The sequence below is a fragment of the Hermetia illucens genome, chromosome 4 (assembly GCF_905115235.1).
Source record: "Hermetia illucens chromosome 4, iHerIll2.2.curated.20191125, whole genome shotgun sequence".
NCBI classification, from domain to species: domain Eukaryota; kingdom Metazoa; phylum Arthropoda; class Insecta; order Diptera; family Stratiomyidae; genus Hermetia; species Hermetia illucens.
In genome coordinates, this window is record NC_051852.1 from 107145139 (window position 1) to 107165417 (window position 20279).

The 20279-nt window shown below is 40.3% G+C and overlaps 2 protein-coding genes across 2 annotated transcripts; one reads left to right on the plus strand and one right to left on the minus strand.

The window, feature by feature from the left end:
- Window positions 1-1771: 1771 nt before the first annotated feature.
- On the plus strand, window positions 1772-19714 carry LOC119654576 (clavesin-2-like). The gene is made up of 7 exons (XM_038060034.1): window positions 1772-2055; window positions 15699-15846; window positions 15909-16068; window positions 16128-16361; window positions 19170-19302; window positions 19365-19467; window positions 19528-19714. Exons 2-7 carry the CDS (start codon window positions 15705-15707, stop codon window positions 19677-19679), a joined length of 924 nt encoding a protein of 307 aa, XP_037915962.1. The 5' UTR covers window positions 1772-2055; window positions 15699-15704; the 3' UTR covers window positions 19680-19714.
- On the minus strand, window positions 6298-15678 carry LOC119654022 (E3 SUMO-protein ligase ZBED1-like). The gene is made up of 5 exons (XM_038059185.1): window positions 15664-15678; window positions 8773-8830; window positions 7933-8720; window positions 7108-7867; window positions 6298-7042 (listed from the first exon to the last, which is right to left on the minus strand). The coding sequence occupies exons 1-5, from the start codon at window positions 15676-15678 to the stop codon at window positions 6708-6710; spliced, it is 1956 nt and encodes a 651-aa protein (XP_037915113.1). The 3' UTR covers window positions 6298-6707.
- Window positions 19715-20279: the final 565 nt, after the last annotated feature.

Below are 20279 nucleotides of genomic sequence, written 5' to 3' on the forward strand. Positions count from 1 at the left end.
GCTCATATCGCCGCGTTTCTAGATGAATCTTTCACACTTTCCCACTTTCACACTTTCAGTAAGGTTGACAGATTACCGTCACGTCCACATTCGACTCTGGAATGGTTTACGAGTGCAAGTCTTGACCTGCTTCACAATGTCTGAAATTGATTTGTAACAACTTCATTTAGTCCTACGATTCAGCTCCCTGGTGACCCTCATGTCCATATTTCCTGCGCCTTGTCGACCTATCGTGCTCACTAGTACATATTGCTGTAAAGTAACCGAAATGGAGGCATCTGAAGCATCTCTTGAGAGATACTTGCTCCCTAAGTCGGCACACGACCCAACCTGTTCTTACCTTGCCCGCGGTAATCAGTTTAATCCCTGGTTCATCCGGCAGGCTAATAATAGTGGTTTGTGTACCTCCACCCTCTTTATCACACTTTCTTCTATTCCGCTAAGGTTGAATTGTTCCCTTGGAGCTGCGCAGATATCCTCTAGTGATGTGACCTCGTCTAGGACCTTCTCCAGCTAGCCGCGAAAACTATCCACTGTCTTCTGTTGGATTTGTTTAACTCCAGTATCAGATCCCCCCCAATTACGAATTGGCTGTGACTTGCCGAAGGATATCGGCATAAGAAATATCTCCTTTCTTGGAAATAATGGTTATTTACGGACGAATTTTATTTTCTCCTTCTGCCGCTCACCATTGTTCAGGCTTACGAGCTGTAGACTCTTCCCCTTTTGTCAAAGTCGGAACCGAAATCGAAGAACTCTTGGCCGCTTGATAGGCACCAAGGCGTTTGCTTATTTCATCAGTACTCCTTTTGCCCGCGCTCTCACTCTCATCACCTGCGTCTCCAACGTGACTTTGCCACATGACGCGTGGGCATTTTTCTCCTCCAACTCACTCATATAGGACAACTTAATGCCCCGTACCAGAGCCCTGATAATTTGGTGGATATTCTGCCCCTCGTTGATGACGTACAGAGTTCATTTATGCATTCCCTCAGTAACACAAACGCTGTTGCAGTTTGCTGCCTTCCACCCTCGTCTTTTACAGAATCAATAATTATGTCAATCCGGGGGCTATTCAAGTTCCTTTCTGAGTCCCGCAACAACTCTCGATTGCCTGGGGGTAATGTTGCCCTCAATGATAACCTCCCAAGTTTGGAGCTTTTGCAAAAAGGATCCGGTGTAAATCTATTTCACCAAGATCTTTTTTAGCATTAGATGAAAAAGTAGCCAAGTTCCCTTCTACTGAAGCACTGTGGACGATGAATGTCAACGACCGAGAGCCCGTTTGCCCATTCGCAAAAACCCCAGGTGATGGGTTTCCGAAGCCCTTCACGGTAAATAAACTTCCTTTCCCATCCTCAATATTTGGATTTCTTTCTGGGTGTTCCATAGCCGAGATCTGGCAACTCAACACAGGGGATCATCTAGAGTAGCCTCTAACATTACTAACATTTCTTAAATAAGGTCTGTATCTCAAATTGGACTGAGCAGAGGGTGAGGCTTTTCTCGCTGCGATCAGATAAGAAAATGGGTTAACCCGCAGATGAGATAGATGAGGTATTTAAGGTCTGTCCACTTAGATGCTGTGTATGGCAATTAACAGTTTTCCTTGAAAATTTCGAAACGATGCTAGCGCCAAGATCTTATGGGATTCTCTGTTCATAATACACTACATATGTATGTCGAACACTTGCAGTAGAGTAAAACGAAACTCTATTTTCACGTTTAGTGTAGCCGCTGGACACGATCGGAGTGTCTAATTATCTAGAGAAGCTCTAGTCGTCAGTAAAGCTCAGCACAGAGCACTACGGTTGCTAACTCCTAGACAATACTGAAGACTTCGGTGAACAAAAGTATATTCAGTGATTTCTCAATAACACTATCTTGGAGTCTCGCGTAAGACTTGCTCTCTGTCCGGGAAGATCGTGGAACTCAGTCCAGTGCACTTTCCGCCTTAAAGCCACATACTCGTGGGAAAGTACCAGTTTCGCGCGGCTGTGAACGACACCGAAAGTATCTTTTCAACTCAAGTGAAGTGCTCAGATCTGTTCAAAAGTAAATATCAAATACTCACTTCTTTGAAACGAATTTATTCAGTCCCAAGTGTTTTTCACTTTTGTTCTGTGATATCAGGTGGAAATAACGACTTCCATTGTCGTCGTATCGTATGATTACTTATTCTACAAAAGTTATCTTTTTATCTTAAGATCGTGTTTGCTCTTTTTATAACGTTTCGCTTTTCATTAAGCATTGCTTCTTGCGGAAACCTCATAGCCGGCCTCGAATTTCAGGAACCAGATAACAATCGGCGCAAGTCAAAAGTCGACTATTTAATTTATTACGTGCTCGTAATTCCATTTGATAAGAAAAATCGATTTTCATTCTAACGCTCTGATTTCTACGTCCAGACATGTTTTCATTGAAAAATGACTGGTGAATGTTTGTAGGAAAAGTGAGGTCGCTTACTGCCAAGTAGCCTTTCCAGTCGTGACTAAGTAGAAACAGCTACTGCCTACAAGCTGGAGTTGGGTTGCGTCATTTCGCATAATAACGTACAACCAACACTGAACATCACGTTCAGATGAATACTTTACAATATTCCCAATATTTAATAAACTTTTTCCACATAAAACGGAGGGACTATAGAATTCACCTTCAGGGGAACCCATGCACTCGCGTGGAACGAGCAGGTGTTTTGCGGCTGTTCTCGGAATATTATTTTTAATTTAATTTATGGGCTCTGGCTGCAAAAAAATACACTTCCCGCCGATGAAGAAGCTCTGCCGCTGGCTGCTAATAAAATCACGTGGAAGCAGAGAATCTAGTCTGTCGATTCGTATCTATCTTCGACGCACAGATTGCCACCTAATGGAGTACTCATCACCAACGTGTTACTATGTTCTAATGAAATTGACCTTCTGGGTCATATCGTAATTTACGTATGATATTCAAAGATGAATATAATTTTTTTCGGAGCTTTTTTCAAGTTATAGCAAAGGGTGCATGTGCGATAAATGTTGCAAATTATCTTCCAGTCACGATTTAGTTACCAAGTTCAGATGTTCTTGGGGCTTTTATTGAATACTGATACAGAAATCGCTTATCGATAATTTATCTTCCAACTCACCGGCTTTACACTATGTTGTTTTGAAGTGACTTATCCATCAAATTTACTGGGAATATATATAGATCCCAAAGCATAGTATAGCCAGGAAAAAGTTGACGCAATTTTCATTGTGTGGAGCACCCCTTTCCAATCTTGCAAACGATTCATCCACAGTCATCTATTGTAATCCACATAACGACGACCTCAGCACAATTTCATATTTGGTTTGCTATGGTTGGAAAGTGCGAATGTAAATAGGAACAAACGGGAACATTGGGTTTTTCACTGGGGAAACGCATAAATGAACTGTGAAATCATTAAGGAAAAGCGGAATATCCATCAAAACTTCCGATCCTTGATAAGCGGCATTAAGTTCGGGCGCTGGAAGAAAGAAAGGCCGAAGCATCCACTGATTTGATTATGCCGATATCAAATCAATGAAAAATGACTCAAGAAATGGGGAAACAAGGTGATAACAAACTCTTTACCGAAGAAAACCGATTCGACGATTGCACCTGTACAAATGGAAAATCCAACACTTGAACGTCCAACCAATGGATAAATATGACTAACAGAAGCCGGAAAAAGACAAAAAGAAAATCCACCTAAAAATAATATTCTACTCCACAAAACCTTAGAAACCCACCACGACATTCTTCCTAAGCTGGAAGCAGATCTAATTTTTGCGAATTTGGGCGCCGTCCCAGGCCATAGGTCCCAGGGCGAAAACATGGATTCATACCACGTTGCTGTACCACCACTAATAACTCTACTACCAAACCCTGTTTCCACCTCCATGTGGGAGTTCTTTCTCAATGAAAACCTGCCGGCGTAAAACGTTGAAGGCGAGACTCCAGCCCCTAAAAACGGACTAAATTGTATCAAAAGGTGTTTCAAGTTGGAAGTTGGGTACGATTGACAACCCTATACTTGTTGCGAAGCTTCGGACTGGGTTGATCTTACAACACGACCCGACAACCAAAATAAATAAAAGATTTTCTCATGGAGTATGTGCTCCCTATGCACAAGCGAAGCTTCCGAGCAGCTAGCCGATACCTTGTTCCAATATAAAGCTGATCTCACAACGATATAACAGATGCGCTGGACAGGGACGACCTTCCTAGAGAAGAGCCACACGACCATGTATTAAAGAGACAATCTGGTAAATCATGTACTCGGAGCAAGTTTCATTGTCGCCTTCGGCTGTCATTCCTCCAACCATTTCTATCCATCGATCACGTCCTCCAATTTCGAAATCCAAACAATAATTCAGTGTCCTCAGTGTCAACAGAATCCGCTCAGCGCTTTCAGGGTTTTCCACTCGGACTTCGTCCTTCTTTTCTCCCTTCAAATACACTTTTAGGTATTTGCATCTCATCCATACGTTGAACGTGACCAACACATTGCAGCTTCCGAAGTTTAATTATTTTAGAAATTTCAAAGTGGCCAAATGTAAGATACAACGGATTCTGTTATCTAATTCACCGTTAGTCATCTTTTCGATTAGTTCCTCACATACTGGTAGCAAGGCTAGCTAGAGGAGGGACTTAACCTTAATCCAACACGAGGCATTATTGCCTATCATATGTCACTCTGGTAATAGCTATTAACTCTTCCATAAAGCACCCTAGATACATTGTTGACATTTTTTTCGAAAACAAAGGAAGAGCACACGAACTGCAGAAGTTGTGGTTCTTCAGTGTATGGCTTAACTCCAGGAAAACTCATTAATGGCTGAAACGATCATATTTTTTTGTTGGAACAGTCGAATTCACATGTTAGAGTTGATTACCATTTCATTCGCGCGGCGTGGGACTTCGTTGGATGTCATTCCGTTTTATAGATTAATCATCATAATAGACGAGAAACCCTGAGTTAACTTTTTGCGTCGAATCACTTGGAACCTCTTTCATGACCATATTATACGGTAGCGAAGCCCGGTACCTCCTGCTTCGCTAACCACTGAAATGGAATTAATCATGTCGCATAGCCTGCAGCGATCTTTAGAACCCTTAACTTCTTACAGTTGTAGATCCGCTTTCACGTTTCCGCAGTTAACTAGGCCTGATTCTATCCTTATTTGAGTTGGCCAACTTAAGCGCTTCTAATGGCAGCACAGCGCTCACCAGCTTTTTCTGACGTTTTATTCGTGATTCCTATTATTTGACCAGTTGAGCGATAGTCGCATTGCAAAAATTGCTCGTATCGGCTTTGGTGGATCGAACTTCACGCAACGGATACTTCGGTGGAACTGCAAATTTGGGCGAGCCTAGACAGTTGCAAACACATACAGGAATGAAAACTTGAACATCACAATTCTGAAAAACGGAGAGATTTGACGAACAGCAGCATTATAGGACAATTAAGTTTCAAATATCACGCCTAGTACTCACACACCTTGTAAGGAGCCTATCCCACGCCTATTCTCTTAGAAATGTATAGAAGCCAAGATGACTATATCCCAAATCCCAGGAAGGAGATTTTGGGGTTCAATGCGGAGCCCCAAGGTTGCATCACCGATATTATTTCTTCTTGTTATCGGTGACGTTTTCACGCTGCTATGTCCGGAAGACGCTTAGGAATTCAATGGACTACGACATCTTTCCTTAAACACGCTGATGACATCTACTTGCTCTCTCACAGGTTCGTTTTATTATTCTATTAGTGAAAGTTGCACTATGTCCCAAAAGAACTGTTGTGCTCCTTTTACTGGTTATAGTGTACCTATGACCTATAGTATATCAAGCAAGTCTATTCCTACTTCCAAGTATTTCAACTTGACATCTGGTATCCCCCACCCCTCCACCTAAAATTCATCTTAGAGTAAAAAATTAGTAATGAGTATTAGTTATTATATAAGATCCGGCTTTTTCTTAAAAGTTCTAAAAGGTCAAAGTTATGCACTCCACATGAAATCATTGTATTCCAATGGCTTCTAGTCTCTGGTCGATGGCGGCCCGCACTAATTTGAGTAGCAACTGGCTCCGCTCCGCTCTTCAGGAAATGACAGGCTCAGGATGTATTTATTGTGTTAGCTGAAACTTGTCTAGGTGCAAACCGGGCGCTTTCGAACAATAATTCGTACTAGGCATGGGCGTTTCTGTTGTTTTTGAAAAACGTTAACAGTTTTTTCAAGAAAAATAAGAGTTAAAAACAACAGTTGAAAAATAACGGTTGAAAAAATAATGATTGAGAAGGCTTATTTATTAAGCATTATTCAACTATATTTTCGATTTTTTTTAGCAACTGTCTTATATGGTGAATCCAGGCATTCTTACAGCACCAGAAAAAAGGAATAATTTGTACAATAGATATACCTCCTGTTATAGGTGATAGTGATACATTAATAAATAAAAAAATTGATTTTTCATCAATCTTTGTTGGATGGATGTCCATATTTAGCTTATAAAAGAAGAGAAAATAAGGAAATACATCAGCAAAAAAATAAAGCATTATACCTTTTATAAATAAATTAATATTTAACCGAAATTCAGTTCAACAAGCAATACTCTTAATTCAATCAACATAAATAAAAATAAAGAAAAAAAAAACAAACATAATAAATGAAAGGTGCTCCTCTCTGCTGCTCAAACAATTAAATTCATTGATCTGAGGACTCCAAATTTGCATTCAAAAACAAAATTAACTCAACTTTCTCAGATGATAGCCTGGTACGTTTTTCACTAATAAGGTTACCAGCTTTTGAAAATATACGTTCACAAGGAACGGAGGTTGCGACGATATTGCAGTTAATACGAAATATTTTGACTAAATTGGGGTAAATATGCCGGAATGTTTTCCAGCAATTTAAAACATTACTGCTATTTCCGTCGTCATCCCGACGTGGGAGAACGTCATCTTGAAAATAACTCTCGATCTCTTTTTTCGCTCGTGATATTGGAGATGCTTGTGGTTGCTTATCGCCCATAATTTCATCTAAAATGCCCCAAGCACTTGGTTCATTTCGGAAAGGAATGGTAACAGAGGATCTAGAAGTGCACGATCCGCCACTATGTTGTTCACTTGTGTTTTTTTTTCGATCATTTCTATTGTTAAGTTCTCCAAAAAAGTTTTAACCGCGGAAAGTGCAGAATCATCTTGAAAAACATGATGCTTATATCTGGGATCTAGAAGGGTGCAAATCGCCAGCGGGATAATTTTTTCTATATTTCCAAATCGATCAGTCAATCCCTGACGTAATGAGCTGACAACTTTTTCTGTCGCTGCAGAGAAGGTAGAATTTCGGGCAAACCGTTCGCAAACACCTTTAAGACACCGGGTGACCACAATCGCGGCGCTTCCTGTCATGTATTTTTCGCCACTCATCGAATTGGTCATTTCTTCGAATGGGCTCAATATGTTGCACACTTCCTTGCAGGTCTTCCATTCCTCTCCTGTGAGAACGGGCAAATTCCTGTCAACTAAAGCTATAGTCGCTCGTATTGCCTCCTCTAGCTCTATGAACCGACGTAGCATATAAAAGGTAGAATTCCACCTCGTACTCACATCCTGAATCAAACGTTTTGGTTGAGAAACACCTGAATTTATTTGAAACTTCAAGAGTTTCTCATTGTTCAACGAACTTCTTTTAAAAAACGTTACGATTTTTTTAATTTTTTCTAGTGTTGGCTCCAGTTCCTTAAGAGCTCGTTGAACAATTAAATTAAGGCTATGGGCATAGCAGCCATAATGCTTCAAACTCAATATATCAGCTAACGCTTTTGTAATATTTGTTGCATTATCCGAAATAGCATAATTTACCTAAAATATACTTCTTTTTCATATTAAAATTGCAGGTTGAGACTTGATATATTTCACACAAGTACCTTTCCCTCTAAATTCCATTCCAATATTATATTTTTTATCTCCTCCGCGAGATGAACGGCCGTATGACTCCCACTTAAATAAGAGCATTTCAATAATACAGTCTTAAAAGTAAACCCTTCAGTTATGAAATGAGCGGTTGTTGCCATATAATTCTCATTGTTGGCAGATGTCCAGCAGTCTGTCGTCAAGCAAACAGATATTGCCTCGCGTGACACCAAATCTCGAACATTTTCAACACAACTTTGATACAGGGCAGGTATCATTGTTGTTGAAATTGTCTTCCTTGAAGGAAGTTCGTATCCGGGAATCCATTTGATTACCTTCCGAAAGGAAGGTTCTTCAACAATACTGAATGGATGAAATTCCTTCACAAATAAATCGAGAAGATCCCGATCAATTAGATTCTTTTGGTGTGAAGTTATTTCTTTAGCAATGTAGGAGCCAATTGTTCGTTGCCGTTTTACTCGATTTTGGCCGCTGGATGCTGAAGGTATTACAGGTACGGATACATTTGGCTGAGGAATCGTTTCTGCGCTTTCGGTGTTAATGGTGGCTGTTCCAGACTCAAGAGGTATTACTGATCCGCTGCTATTCTGCGAATTATCATTTGCACAATTTTTGGAAACAAGTTCTGTATAAACGCCTACGTGCTTCCTTTTCAGGTGGCTTTTTAAATTAGTTATTGTACTCTTAAACGAAATTTCAGCTTTGCAGATATTACAAACTGCTTTTACGTTTTCTTTTTGTGAAAAATAGCTCCACACATCGCTTCGTTGCCTACCGCTCACTAAAAATTTTTTTAAAGTAGTCGATTTAATGGAAACAAATTTGTTACTTACTGATTATTGTTTTATTTTTATTTGGTTCTAATCTATTTTCAGCACTTAATATCTTTGTCTAAAATAATCTCAGTCTATAATAACTAATTAAAATCAAAATTCACGAAAAAAATCCCATATACACCCATCTCCATTGAAATTGAAAAATCAACTGTTAATCGTTCTTCAATAACTTGCAACAGAACAGTTGAAAAATCGAAACAGTTGTTTTCATTTCTTTCGTTTTGCAATGAAACAGTTCATAATAAAAAAAACAGTTGTTTCTTTCGTATAGTGTCGCGATTTCGCTATTTGTCGTTTCGTTGCCATTGTAACCTGTTGCCTGGAAGGCTCGTTGAGAATCGCGTGATGCTTCTGTATTGAAAGAGAAATCCGCTCTCGGTTGTGGTTCGCGCACGTACTGCTGAGCTGTACTGGTGTGTGTGTGGTGTTTTTGGGTGCATTGCATACGCATCGTATGTGCGGATATGCTCGACTCGACATTGTCTAACTCATTCCCATGAAGAATAGCCGAAACGACTAGCTAATCGTTTCGATGCGATGCGTTTTTAGTTTTAACAGAAAACGTTTCTTTCCACTCGTTATCGTTAACAGTTGATTTTGTCATACGTTAAATGTTATACGTTACCGCTTCATTTTAATGTTTTATTTAGGCAGAAAAATGTAGCTGTTGTTTTAAAATTGAAAAAACGATTAATTCGTTTTTGATGAAGAAACTGTTATTTTTAACAGTTTGGTTATTTTTTGCCCATCTCTAATTCGTACCATTGTCTGCATCTGTATGTGCAGATGGAGAGCGGTCAACGCCTGAAGGACCTCCAGGTTGCAGTTGAGCATGTCCTCATTACCCACAATTCGGCTAAATTTGCTTCACCTGTCTAAAAATTTCCTTTTTGTAAAGATAGCAAGTTTCAAATCCCTCAACTATTATCCAAAAAAAACACACTCTGTAGCCAGAAAGTTGGATTGAAGATTTCATCTAATTTCTACAAGTACGCCGCTCTGGAGAAGCTATCATGCAGTCGAACTACCTATTTTCCATTTACTTCCTATCCGAGAGTTCTGGAACGCATCAGGACAGCATAAATCGGCAAGTATCAGGTATCATCCCCATCAACGACGCACCAACCAGTGTCAGGTCGGGTCTAGGCGTGCCTTTATAAGAAACTCCAGACAGCCCGGTTTTGCGCAGAGGCCTCAACTTAATTTGAGATGACTTCAGTATCCCAATACGAAGCCATGGCCATCCACATAGCAGTTGGATTTGCTAGAAAAATGCTTCTAAGCGTTTTATTTGATTAACTCAAAAAAACTCAGTAGCTGGTGATTTGAAAACAATGTTACTTATAAAATCCGATTCTTTCGATGTCCCTGCCATTTAAACAAAGCATCAAAATCAGAATAATCAACTACTGACCTGAACTACGACTTTCATTTCATTACGAGTAAATTGACCCAAGATAATGGTACCGACTCCCGCTCAAACCCAGCCTCTGCTATTTCTCAATAACGTTCAAACAAATATCTTCTGCGCTATCAGTCAAGATGCAATTCGAGCAAGACTAATTGTTAATCAACAATACTGCAACTATATGTATACTTCATGGAAGCGTTATAAGACGAAGCAATTGTTAATACTGGTATTTACGGCCTTTTTTTTCTTCACGGAAAAATATTTAAATTCCGACGGATTAAAGTACGCTGGAACGACATGACTTGAATCTAAATTGCTTGTTGATTAGTATTACTCCAGCACTGATAAGAAAGTTAAGCCTTTACACATGATGCTCCCGTTGACGAAAACGTGTTGGTGATAGAGATGCGAATCTACATAAAGTCAAAAAGTCAACGCACTGTACATAAATTCGTATCTAGAAGTTATCTGTTTATACAATCTAATCTATTATAAATGATTTGAATCTGAATTAACCTGCAGATTTTTAACGGCCGTGATTTTTGTATTTTCATCGTAGATTTAGCAATAGTTCTTTTTGCCGATTAGTTTTAGATCTTGACGGTCGATTTAGTTAGCATATGTATCAGCCTTCAGCTCAATATACTCCCGTTTCACACTGTCGAAAGCCTCCTCAAAATCAATGAAAAGCAGGTGAAATGTGGTCAATCCAGGAGGATCCAGAGAGGAAACCAACATGCTCTCTGTCAACCAAGCGAGGTGTTCCTTGATGCGTCCCAGAATAAAATTTAGCTATTATTTTTGTGACGGATGCCCTTCTTTGGAATTTTAACAACCATCGCTTTCTTCCACTCTCTGGCAAAAGTCTTGGATTGGAAGTAGCAGAAACTGGAGGTGCAGCAATGAGTAACTCTCCGCAGAAATTGTCAAGCCCAGCGGCTTTACTGCCTTTGAGTGTATTGATGACCGGATGTGTTACTAAGAGCTCCCACCTCTTCAGTTGCTCATCATCGACTGTTAACGTTCCTCACATGACCATGGAAGGTTTGCAACCACATGTGAATTCTTTAGTTCTGAAATCATTGCGATCTACGGCATAATCTCCTTCCCTGACCAGCGTAATAACAAATTCCTTTTTATGAAGCTTTCGATCCGCTTCCACAATTCGGCAATCAGCCTGATCTTGTGATACTTCTTCGGGACGCGGCCGGTGACCTGCATCCCAATCAAGAAAAGAGCGTTTCCATCGATATTCTTTTGCGGGTTACTTAGGGTCTCCACCGTCCAATCAGAAAGATAACTCTCCCACCTTGGAGCGGCAGTGAAATCATGCAAACGGTCGATGTTGAATTTAGGGGATCACAGCTCTCTAATCCTGTGAGAAGTGCCGGACGCAAGGAATACCCCTTTCGAAGCCGATGTCAACACCTTTGCAGAAGACGATTCCTAAATCTATTGCAAATCCCAGAGTGGTCAATCTTATTGCTCCCACGGTGTCGGTCAGTTTAAACCCAAGTCACTTGATATTAAACTCTGTGTTTGAACAATGTGCTACGACAACGACGGAAGCGGCAAAAATGTGGTGTTGAAGAATTTTAGCTTTAGTCAAATTGCATAAGATGTCCAAAAGTGTTATACAAAATGAACGCCACTCAACTCTCTGCTTCCCGAATCGTTTCCACTTATAAAGACAATGTGCAATCGCATGTCATATATCGTGCAGCCAGGTGATTTGGTTTCATGGACCATGTTGGTCCATTTTTCTCTACTGAGGTTGTTGTTGTTGTCCCGATCGTATCCGATTCCGTGCTCCTGGTTTCAAAGCTATCAAGTTTTTTTCAAGATAGGTAGGTAATCCCTTTTCAATCTCCCTTGCCGTTGTTCGGATCCTATCCTAGTTTCAAAACTCTCAGGTTTCTTTTAAGGAACGAGTAATTAATCCCTCGCCAGTTTCTAATCCAGGAGGGCCAAGTCTCCACTATTTTTTCCCTATCTCAAGAAACAAGTAAAAATATTTCATTCAAAGCAGTAGTGTTCTTAACTGTAGGAAGTACTCTCATCTCTCTAGGAATTTATGGATATCACACCAAGAAAAGTATTAGCCTTTTGAACTAAATGAATCACCCAACTTGTCCATAATTATTGCAGCGCTTCCTAGCAAATATAGCGGCATTAGTGATGGATTTCGTACGCCGGTGTGTTGTCATGAAGCAAAATTACCTTACCGTATCTTCTGGTTCAAACTTATGGTTTTTAAGGTTTTGTTTGCAAAACAAAATCTTATTAAAATCGGTTCAATGTCTGTCTGTCCGTCTATCTGTCTGCCTGTCTGTCACACGCACTTCTCTCAGAAACGGCTATACCGATTGGCACGAAGTTTGGTGAGAAAGTGAAAACGGAGAACGTCCAGACATGCAGTGAGTAATATCCTTCTACGTTGAGATTGAGGTTGGGTGTCCATACATGCAAAAGGGGGGTGTACATTTTTTTTTCAGCAAATATAGTCATGTATGGTATCAAATGAAAGGTCTCAATTAGAAATTTGACTCTTATGGTATCTAATAATATATACCTGTCACCATGTAGACAAAGGACTATTTATTCAGTGGCGGACTTATTCAAAAGGAGCTTGATGCTCCCTAGGTCTCTGCAGCGCAAATTCATCCAGGGGGGAAGAACGTTCACCAGAACATGTGGGTTATAATAAAAAGCATCAGACTGGCAATAGGAAAGTTTAGAATGGAAGAAGTGAGAAGGCTTTTGGGGAAAAGATAGGTCAGACGACACAGGTGACACCCCCTCAAATCATGAAATCAGATTAGGAAAATCCTGGAATGAACGTTCAAGAACAGTTGTATAAATCAATGGTGCAAGAGACTCTCAAAAGGCAAAAAAAAAACAGGAAAAACGAAAAAAAGAGAAGAAGATAGAGAACAGCAGGATTTAATCAGAAGTGATCATCATCTCCACATAAGGGAAAGGAACATATGCCGGCTATCTAAAAAAAGTTACGGTACCTTCTTCTGCAACGTATAAAATCCAAGGATATAACCACAAAAAGACTATTAGATAAAATTGTGAAGTTCTTAGAGCAGGGCTGGCAAATAGAAGACTATTATCGGGTGTAAGATCATTGACGAGGTTGTTACCGAGATAAAGCCTTAGAAAAGGGATGCGGGTGGCACTGGTATCACACACAATATACAACTGGCCAACACTATCGAAGAGAAAGTCGTCGAAATTAACAGAACTTGACTAATTGGCACCATGCAGCCACACTTCGCCCACTCGAAAAACACCGGAAAGCAAGGGAACGTGGTGGCCTTAGTTGCAAAAGAACTGCGTTAAATATGTCGGGAAATTTACGACTTCATCCAGGTTTGGGTAGCATTCCTAACAAAGCTCTAGAGTTAATAGTGTACAGTAAACCCGACTTACTCGTAAAGATGTTGGAAGTGTGCCTGAAATAAGGTATATTCCTTGCCTAATGGCAAAAACCAAAATTACCATTACTAACAAAGCCTAATAAGCCACCAAGAAGTTGGCTGCACTGACAAAGAGCATAAGTTGTGTCAGAAATATTTGTATATGCTATAAAAATCGTATAAAAAAATAATTGCCTGGCGACGGAAACGGTGTTCGCAATTGTATTTACATATTTTCCCTAGATGCACCGCAAATATATATAAGTTGCAAAAGAAGAAGATAACCCAAGCTGTCGCCGCCTGGAACCTTCTCGTAGTAATGCTCCTCAATATGGGGTCAATCGAACTACTTTTAAAAAAGGCTTCGAAACAAGAAATATTGTTTCTGTGAGGGATACGTCCAAAACGTAACCCACGTTTGAAGGAAAGCTAATCAAAATACCACAATACAATGCCAAAAAAAAGTAAAATCTTTCCAGAATGTTACTTTGCTAGACAATGTTTAGAAAGTCACATTTGAGCCCATAATTATTCTTTGCCGACGAAAGTTTAACCAAGTGACCTAGGCAATACTTTTCCTTCCTTTAAGACATGTGGTTGAGTGGGTGACCAACATTATAGAAAAATACTTAACTGATTATTTTAGAAGTTCTTCCAATAGCTTTCGGATGCGGAATGATTTGACGCCGAATTTTTGGGACAGGAATGCAGAATAATATCAACATCACTTCATGGGTGCTATTAGGCAGTAACCCTTAGGCAGATACAGTCCATCTTAATTGGATTTTCAGCCCCATTCATATGTAACTTCAGAAGCGCCGAGACTAAGACTCGTAGTATTTGCCAAGAAGGTGTGACAAAAATGAGATGATGTCCTCAGGACCTGGAAGACGCGTTAAGTTTACTTCTGAAAATGAAGAAGCAACGCGGGCTTTCAAGGGAAACTGTCTTTAGGGTACACCATAGGAAGGAGGAACATCCTAGTAGAACTCACTATAGACAAAGTAATGGAAACCAATAACAGTACTCCTCAACCGAGGTCCCATCTTCTAACCTAATCGAAAGCAGCCTAAGAGTGATGGACCTTCAAGTCGATCCACTAAATGTATACCAAGGAAACGGCTTCACAAACATCAAAAGGAAGCCTGGGAGAACCAACAAGCCTGTGAATTTGAGAAGTACAGGGAGCAAGCGCCAGGCGTGGAAGTTTTACTAACAAGTCGGCAAGATGAAGTCTTATACACCTCGATGTACATCCTGCCGCACAGCAATTATAGAGGTACCATGTTGCTGAGTACCATCTATAACATATTATCCGCTATCCTGATAGCCGGATAACCTCATACGTCCAGAACGTCATCGACCCATACCAAAGAGGCTTCACTCCAGGCGAATCAGCACCAGATCAGATTTTCTCTCTGTGGCAAGCGACGGCTTAAACTGTTGGTATATGGCCATCAGTTGCACCATCTTTCCATCGACTTCATGGTCGCCTATGATAGCATAGCCAGGGTAAAACTATATACGGCCATGAGATAATTCGGTATCCCCACGAAATTGAAGGGAAGGAATGCTCTATCATGCATCGTCTTAAACCTGGCCCTAGGAAAAGAGATCCGTGATGCAAATGGTAATGCAATCCAAACCCATAACAGCTCTGACCCTTATGTATTCCTCGAATGCCTGGGTCCGGCTCAATAAATTGCGAAGGGCGGGTCAGTTAACTCGTATGGATGAGGATGATCCAGCCCGGAAAGTCTACAAAGGCAATATTTCTATTAGTTTCATAAAATAACTGCAGCATCCGATAGTACACTATGCTCCATTGCAGATATCGTTACTCCCTATCCATGGCAAACAGCGTCAGAATTGCAGGAATTTATATCTGTCTCTGCATTTTCTATCACTTCGGGAGAATACATTTATTGCTACTTCCAGTAGCCCTGCTGCCACTGCTCTGTCTTTGATCTTTAACGAATAAAATTGTTGGTTTTTAGTATTAGGCAACAGATAGTGATCTAAAAATGTCTTATCCATTGATAATAAACTCACCTTCATTAAACTCATATTTTAATTTCCATTTACAGATTAATATGACAAATATACGTCCACTCTCACCAGCTCTTGCTGAGCAAGCCCGGAAAGAACTCAGCGAAAACCCAAAGACATTAGCTAGTGATCTAGAAGCTTTAAAACAATGGCTTGCCAAACAACCCCACATAATTGCCAAAACAGGTAAATTACCAACCCAATATAATCCCACAGTAATTCTAAATTTGTGTTGATTCCCCTCACAGATGACCAGTTTTTAACGAATTTTCTAAGGTTGTGTAAATACAGTCTGGAACGAACAAAGGAACGTCTGGACATGTATTTCGCCCTGCGTACCGTAGCTCCTGAATTTTTCACGGCGAGAGATACAACTGGCCAAGAATTTACAGAAATGTACAATTTAGGGTAAGTAACTTAGCAACCATTCAGGAGCAGACATGGTAAAGCAATAATTTCGTTTGCAGATCGATGATTCCACTGCCAAAGACTCAACCCGACGGATCCCGGATTATTCTAACAAGATTCCAGTATGATCCCCACAAAAAACACTTGAGGGATTTCATGAGCATTGCAATTACACTTTCTGATTACATTTTGCATAACGACGACCAGGCTATCATTTGTGGTGAAACCATTCTAGTCGATGTTTCAGGGTTAACTTTGCATCATATAGCGCAAGCAACACCAACGCTGCTACAGTAAGTACGCTGAATCAATAAGTGTCCTTAATTCACATTTTCTAGAGAGCATCCTTTATTTGTATGAATTCCAATAACCGAAGCTTGCTTTTACTTTGACAAGCGTAGGCAATGGTATTCTTTCGCTCTTAATAAACCGTCCCAATTCCTGCACAATAATTGGTATTGTCACCTCACATTTGTTCTAGAGCCGGCCAACCAAACAGAAAACACGGACAATTCCCTATTATAATTTTCAACTATATTTTCCAATTAACAATACCAGAGCACTCATCATCTTCTTATATTCGGCAGGCGTAGCACTAAATAGAGCATAGCAGTTGTGTACATACATTTATGAATTGCCTTTACTTGGCTCTTATGAATCGCCTTTTTAAGTATGTATTTCCTAAAAGGCCCGATTTTCGTAAATTCACAGCACTGCGTGGCTCATTTGATCCCCGATTGAATTGCCACCACCGTGATTCTCATATGATTGAATGCGTTTATGCACAGAGTGTTGGAGAGCTAACTTCGAGCTCTTTCGCCTTGAGGAGCCTTCAAATCAGGGAATTCCTTGGACCCATGGGGGAAGAAGTGGAAGGAAACTGTTAGTTCAAGAAACTTCCTGCCGTCCGTCCCCTCCCCCGGTCGAGCTCCATCTTCTTTGTAGCAAGAAGAGCCCGAATGTAATGCGCAACAGGACTTCACCTGTCAACGCTCCTCATCATCTTCCCGTCAATGTTGTCTGGAGAGAAATCCCTGCGTTGAAATAAAACTGTTGGCGAATCCCACTCCACCTTTCACAAGCGAAAAAGGTGCGTTCATCGTCGTCTGCCACTTAAACTCAGAACATACAATCAAGATACCGTGCCTTCCCAATCTTGTACATGTAAGACTGGTAACCCCCCTTGTTCACTTAGGAGCTTAGGAAATAGTCAGCCTTATGATGCTTCCAATTCAGCAATTCCCTCAAGTTGTCAATGAGTCGCGCAGTCCATATGCCTCTGGATGTACCATTCTTCACGAGCAACCACCTCCCCTGGCTTTTCTCTCTTACACTTTTATATAGCTTTACACAATCGCATTCACGGCCGATTCAGATGTAGAGCGGTAGGCAGACGCTACCCGTAAAGCTCCTCATCTCTGTACTTGCGCAAGGCGCTTACTATGTACCTCCTTGCCACGAGCCTGAGGGCATATTGTTGCCTCGTAGAGCAAAATAGATTGCGTTTAAGTCATCAGAGGACATCGCCTGCTAGACGTGGGACCCACAATGTTTGCAGCCGTAACCGCTGATACTTTGATTTGCTCGCGAAAACTATGAGCAATCATCCATCCACCTACCTGTCGCGTCAATTTGCCAAGTCTGCTTTGCGCCTGTTCACGAGTGCGTCCCGCAACAAGTGCCGTCACATCATCTGCACAACCGACCAGACGTGACTATTCTGGCATGTCGAGTCTTAGCAAACTATTGTAAAAACCACTCCAGAAATCCGTCCTTAAAATAGATCCCTGTACTACCCCTGGTCTTACTTTCACCCTCCGCTGATCCTCCTAGATCAGCTTTGATCTCCACAGCGAACTACGCCAGCGATTTATGAGCGGTTCTTATTGATCTTTAGGCTGCAGATCATTTTAACCGCGTCCTAGAGGTAGAGAGTGGGATAAAAAACAAAAGTTGTATCATAATTATCGTTCCGATGCTTGTGGTTCTTCTAAATAAAAATAAAACTAGATAGCTTTCTCCTACTACAATCTATTTTAATAGTTGGTAAATACGTATACGAGAAAGCTACCTAATTTTATTTTTATATAAAAGTTGTATAGTATATAGCCCCGATGTGTTTTGACTATATGACAGAAAACATCTGAATAGAGCTTCATCTCCCTAAGCGGACATATAAACCAACCTCTTTTGACTCTCCTCAGTGCGGCACCCACTGATAGACCGATGATAGTGACCTGTGTCCCATCATAAGCTTTTCATAGCACTTTTGCCACTGATTTTTGATGTCCGACAAGGCCGAATTCCTTCTCCTAGGTTTCGCGAACCTCCACCTTCATCTTGATCTCATCTATATACCGGTGATCTCCTGCTTGTCAACCTCTATGTCTGCCTTCTGTCCAAGGTTTATTTAATTCTGTTCAAAAATGTAACCTCGATGGCAAGCCTCTATTCCTCTTTTTCAGGCCGCCCTAGTTCTGCTTCTGCCTTTTCCTGGTGAGGTCTAGTTCTCTTCCGCCAACAATTTAAGCGGATCTTATGCCATGGTAGCCAAGATACCCATTACGAAGGCACGGCACTCGTTCAAAGGCTTCTATGCATTCATTCAGCTCGAAGGTAAAAACGGAAAATGCCGATCGTATTCATTGAGCTCTCATGTTGAAAAACTGAAAATTCCTACCACATTTCAAATGTTTGGAATGTAACGCACCTGAAGTCATCCCTTTCCGATAAAAACTTAAATTCCCCTTGTTGGATATAATGATTTTTCTAGATTACTATCACAGCACAATGAAAAACTATGTATTTATATACCTACTATAGCCAACAACGTTTTTTTGTCTATCTATCTGTAAATCGAGCGGAACTCTTTTGAAGACTCACGGCGGCAACCTTATTGTGTACCCTCCCTTCCATGCTAGATTATCAAAAATGTTAGACTCCTTTATGATGAACTTTGTTAGCAAAGCTTCGGAAGCTACCCTTAGTAACGTAACACTTGGGCAACATTACGTTATTCACTTCCAATACACACATACATACTCGTATATACGCTTACAGACGAATAAATCATACTTCAATAATAAAACTTTCCTTTCTAGAAAAGTGGGTGATACTGTAAAGGAGGCATATCCTAGCCGGCATAAAGGAATACACTTCATCAAACCACCAACCGGTTTCGAGACTATCTTTAAGATGTTTCAGAGCTTCCTCAGTGAAAAACTTACAAAGCGAGTAAGTGACGAATGCCATACATTAATAATTTAATAGAAACCTGAATTATCCTTTTTCTACAGTTATTTGTACATGGCAGTTTAGATTCCTTACACCAACATGTTTCCAAAAGTGTCCTGCCTGCCGAATATGGCGGAGAGCTAGGGCCTCTTAAATCTATACTTGGTAAGACTATCATTCATCGAAATTATCGACAAAACTTAACCTTAAATAATTTTTCTACAGATAATTACTATAAAGGAATTGAGAGCAGTCGACAGTGGCTTCTTGACGACATGAAGTACAGGACGGACGAGTCAAAGCGCAAAGGTCCACCAAAATATAAAGAAACACAATATGGTGTTGATGGGTCGTTTAGAAAATTAGAAGTTGATTAAAATTGTTGAATTAAATAAATTTTTATTGAGAGATTTTGGATGGAATTTTTTCCTACTTATTGAAATTCCCCAGAATGTACAGCGAAAGGATACACCCAAATTAAGCTGGACTTATTTACTTCGCTCGAGAACCTTAAGAGCTTAATCCAAAGATCAAAAAATTACTATCCTGCGCTCCCAATAACTGGATACAAAAACTGGATCCGACATCAATTGGTACCGAAGCGACATTTGGATTTGGTATCAATGTGAATTGGATTCGCTAAAAAAGTCCTCTTCCGACCTTACCCCCGTCTATGTTCCTTTATTGGCTTAAACGGCAAGTAGCATTTGATATGGTAGATCAAGGTATAGCTCTTGCACCCTTATTGCTAATCATGAATAATCAGCAGAAATGATTTTACACTAACCATTCTATAGTTTTTTTAGATTGTGCTGCATATTTTTATTAGATGATATTTATAAATTTTCATCAAAAAAGCAGAGTACTCGTCAATGATGATTTTACAGTAATTCAACAGATAGATACCCTCCGAATGGTTCTCCCTTTTTCTAGAAAAAGTGTGCAAGTTGGAGATGTCAGATCGCATGTCAGATGCA

Coding starts and splice junctions, on each gene's coding strand:
- LOC119654022 (XM_038059185.1), bottom strand. Junction 7,868..7,932: donor AATGGAATTTAGAGGGAAAG/GTACTTGTGTGA, acceptor AGTATATTTTAG/GTAAATTATGCTATTTCGGA. Junction 7,043..7,107: donor GAACAACATAGTGGCGGATC/GTGCACTTCTAG, acceptor GGGGCATTTTAG/ATGAAATTATGGGCGATAAG.
- LOC119654576 (XM_038060034.1), top strand. CDS start 15,705: ATGACAAATATACGTCCACTCTCACCAGCTCTTGCTGAGCAAGCCCGG. Junction 16,069..16,127: donor ACAGAAATGTACAATTTAGG/GTAAGTAACTTA, acceptor TTTCGTTTGCAG/ATCGATGATTCCACTGCCAA. Junction 16,362..19,169: donor GCAACACCAACGCTGCTACA/GTAAGTACGCTG, acceptor TTTCCTTTCTAG/AAAAGTGGGTGATACTGTAA.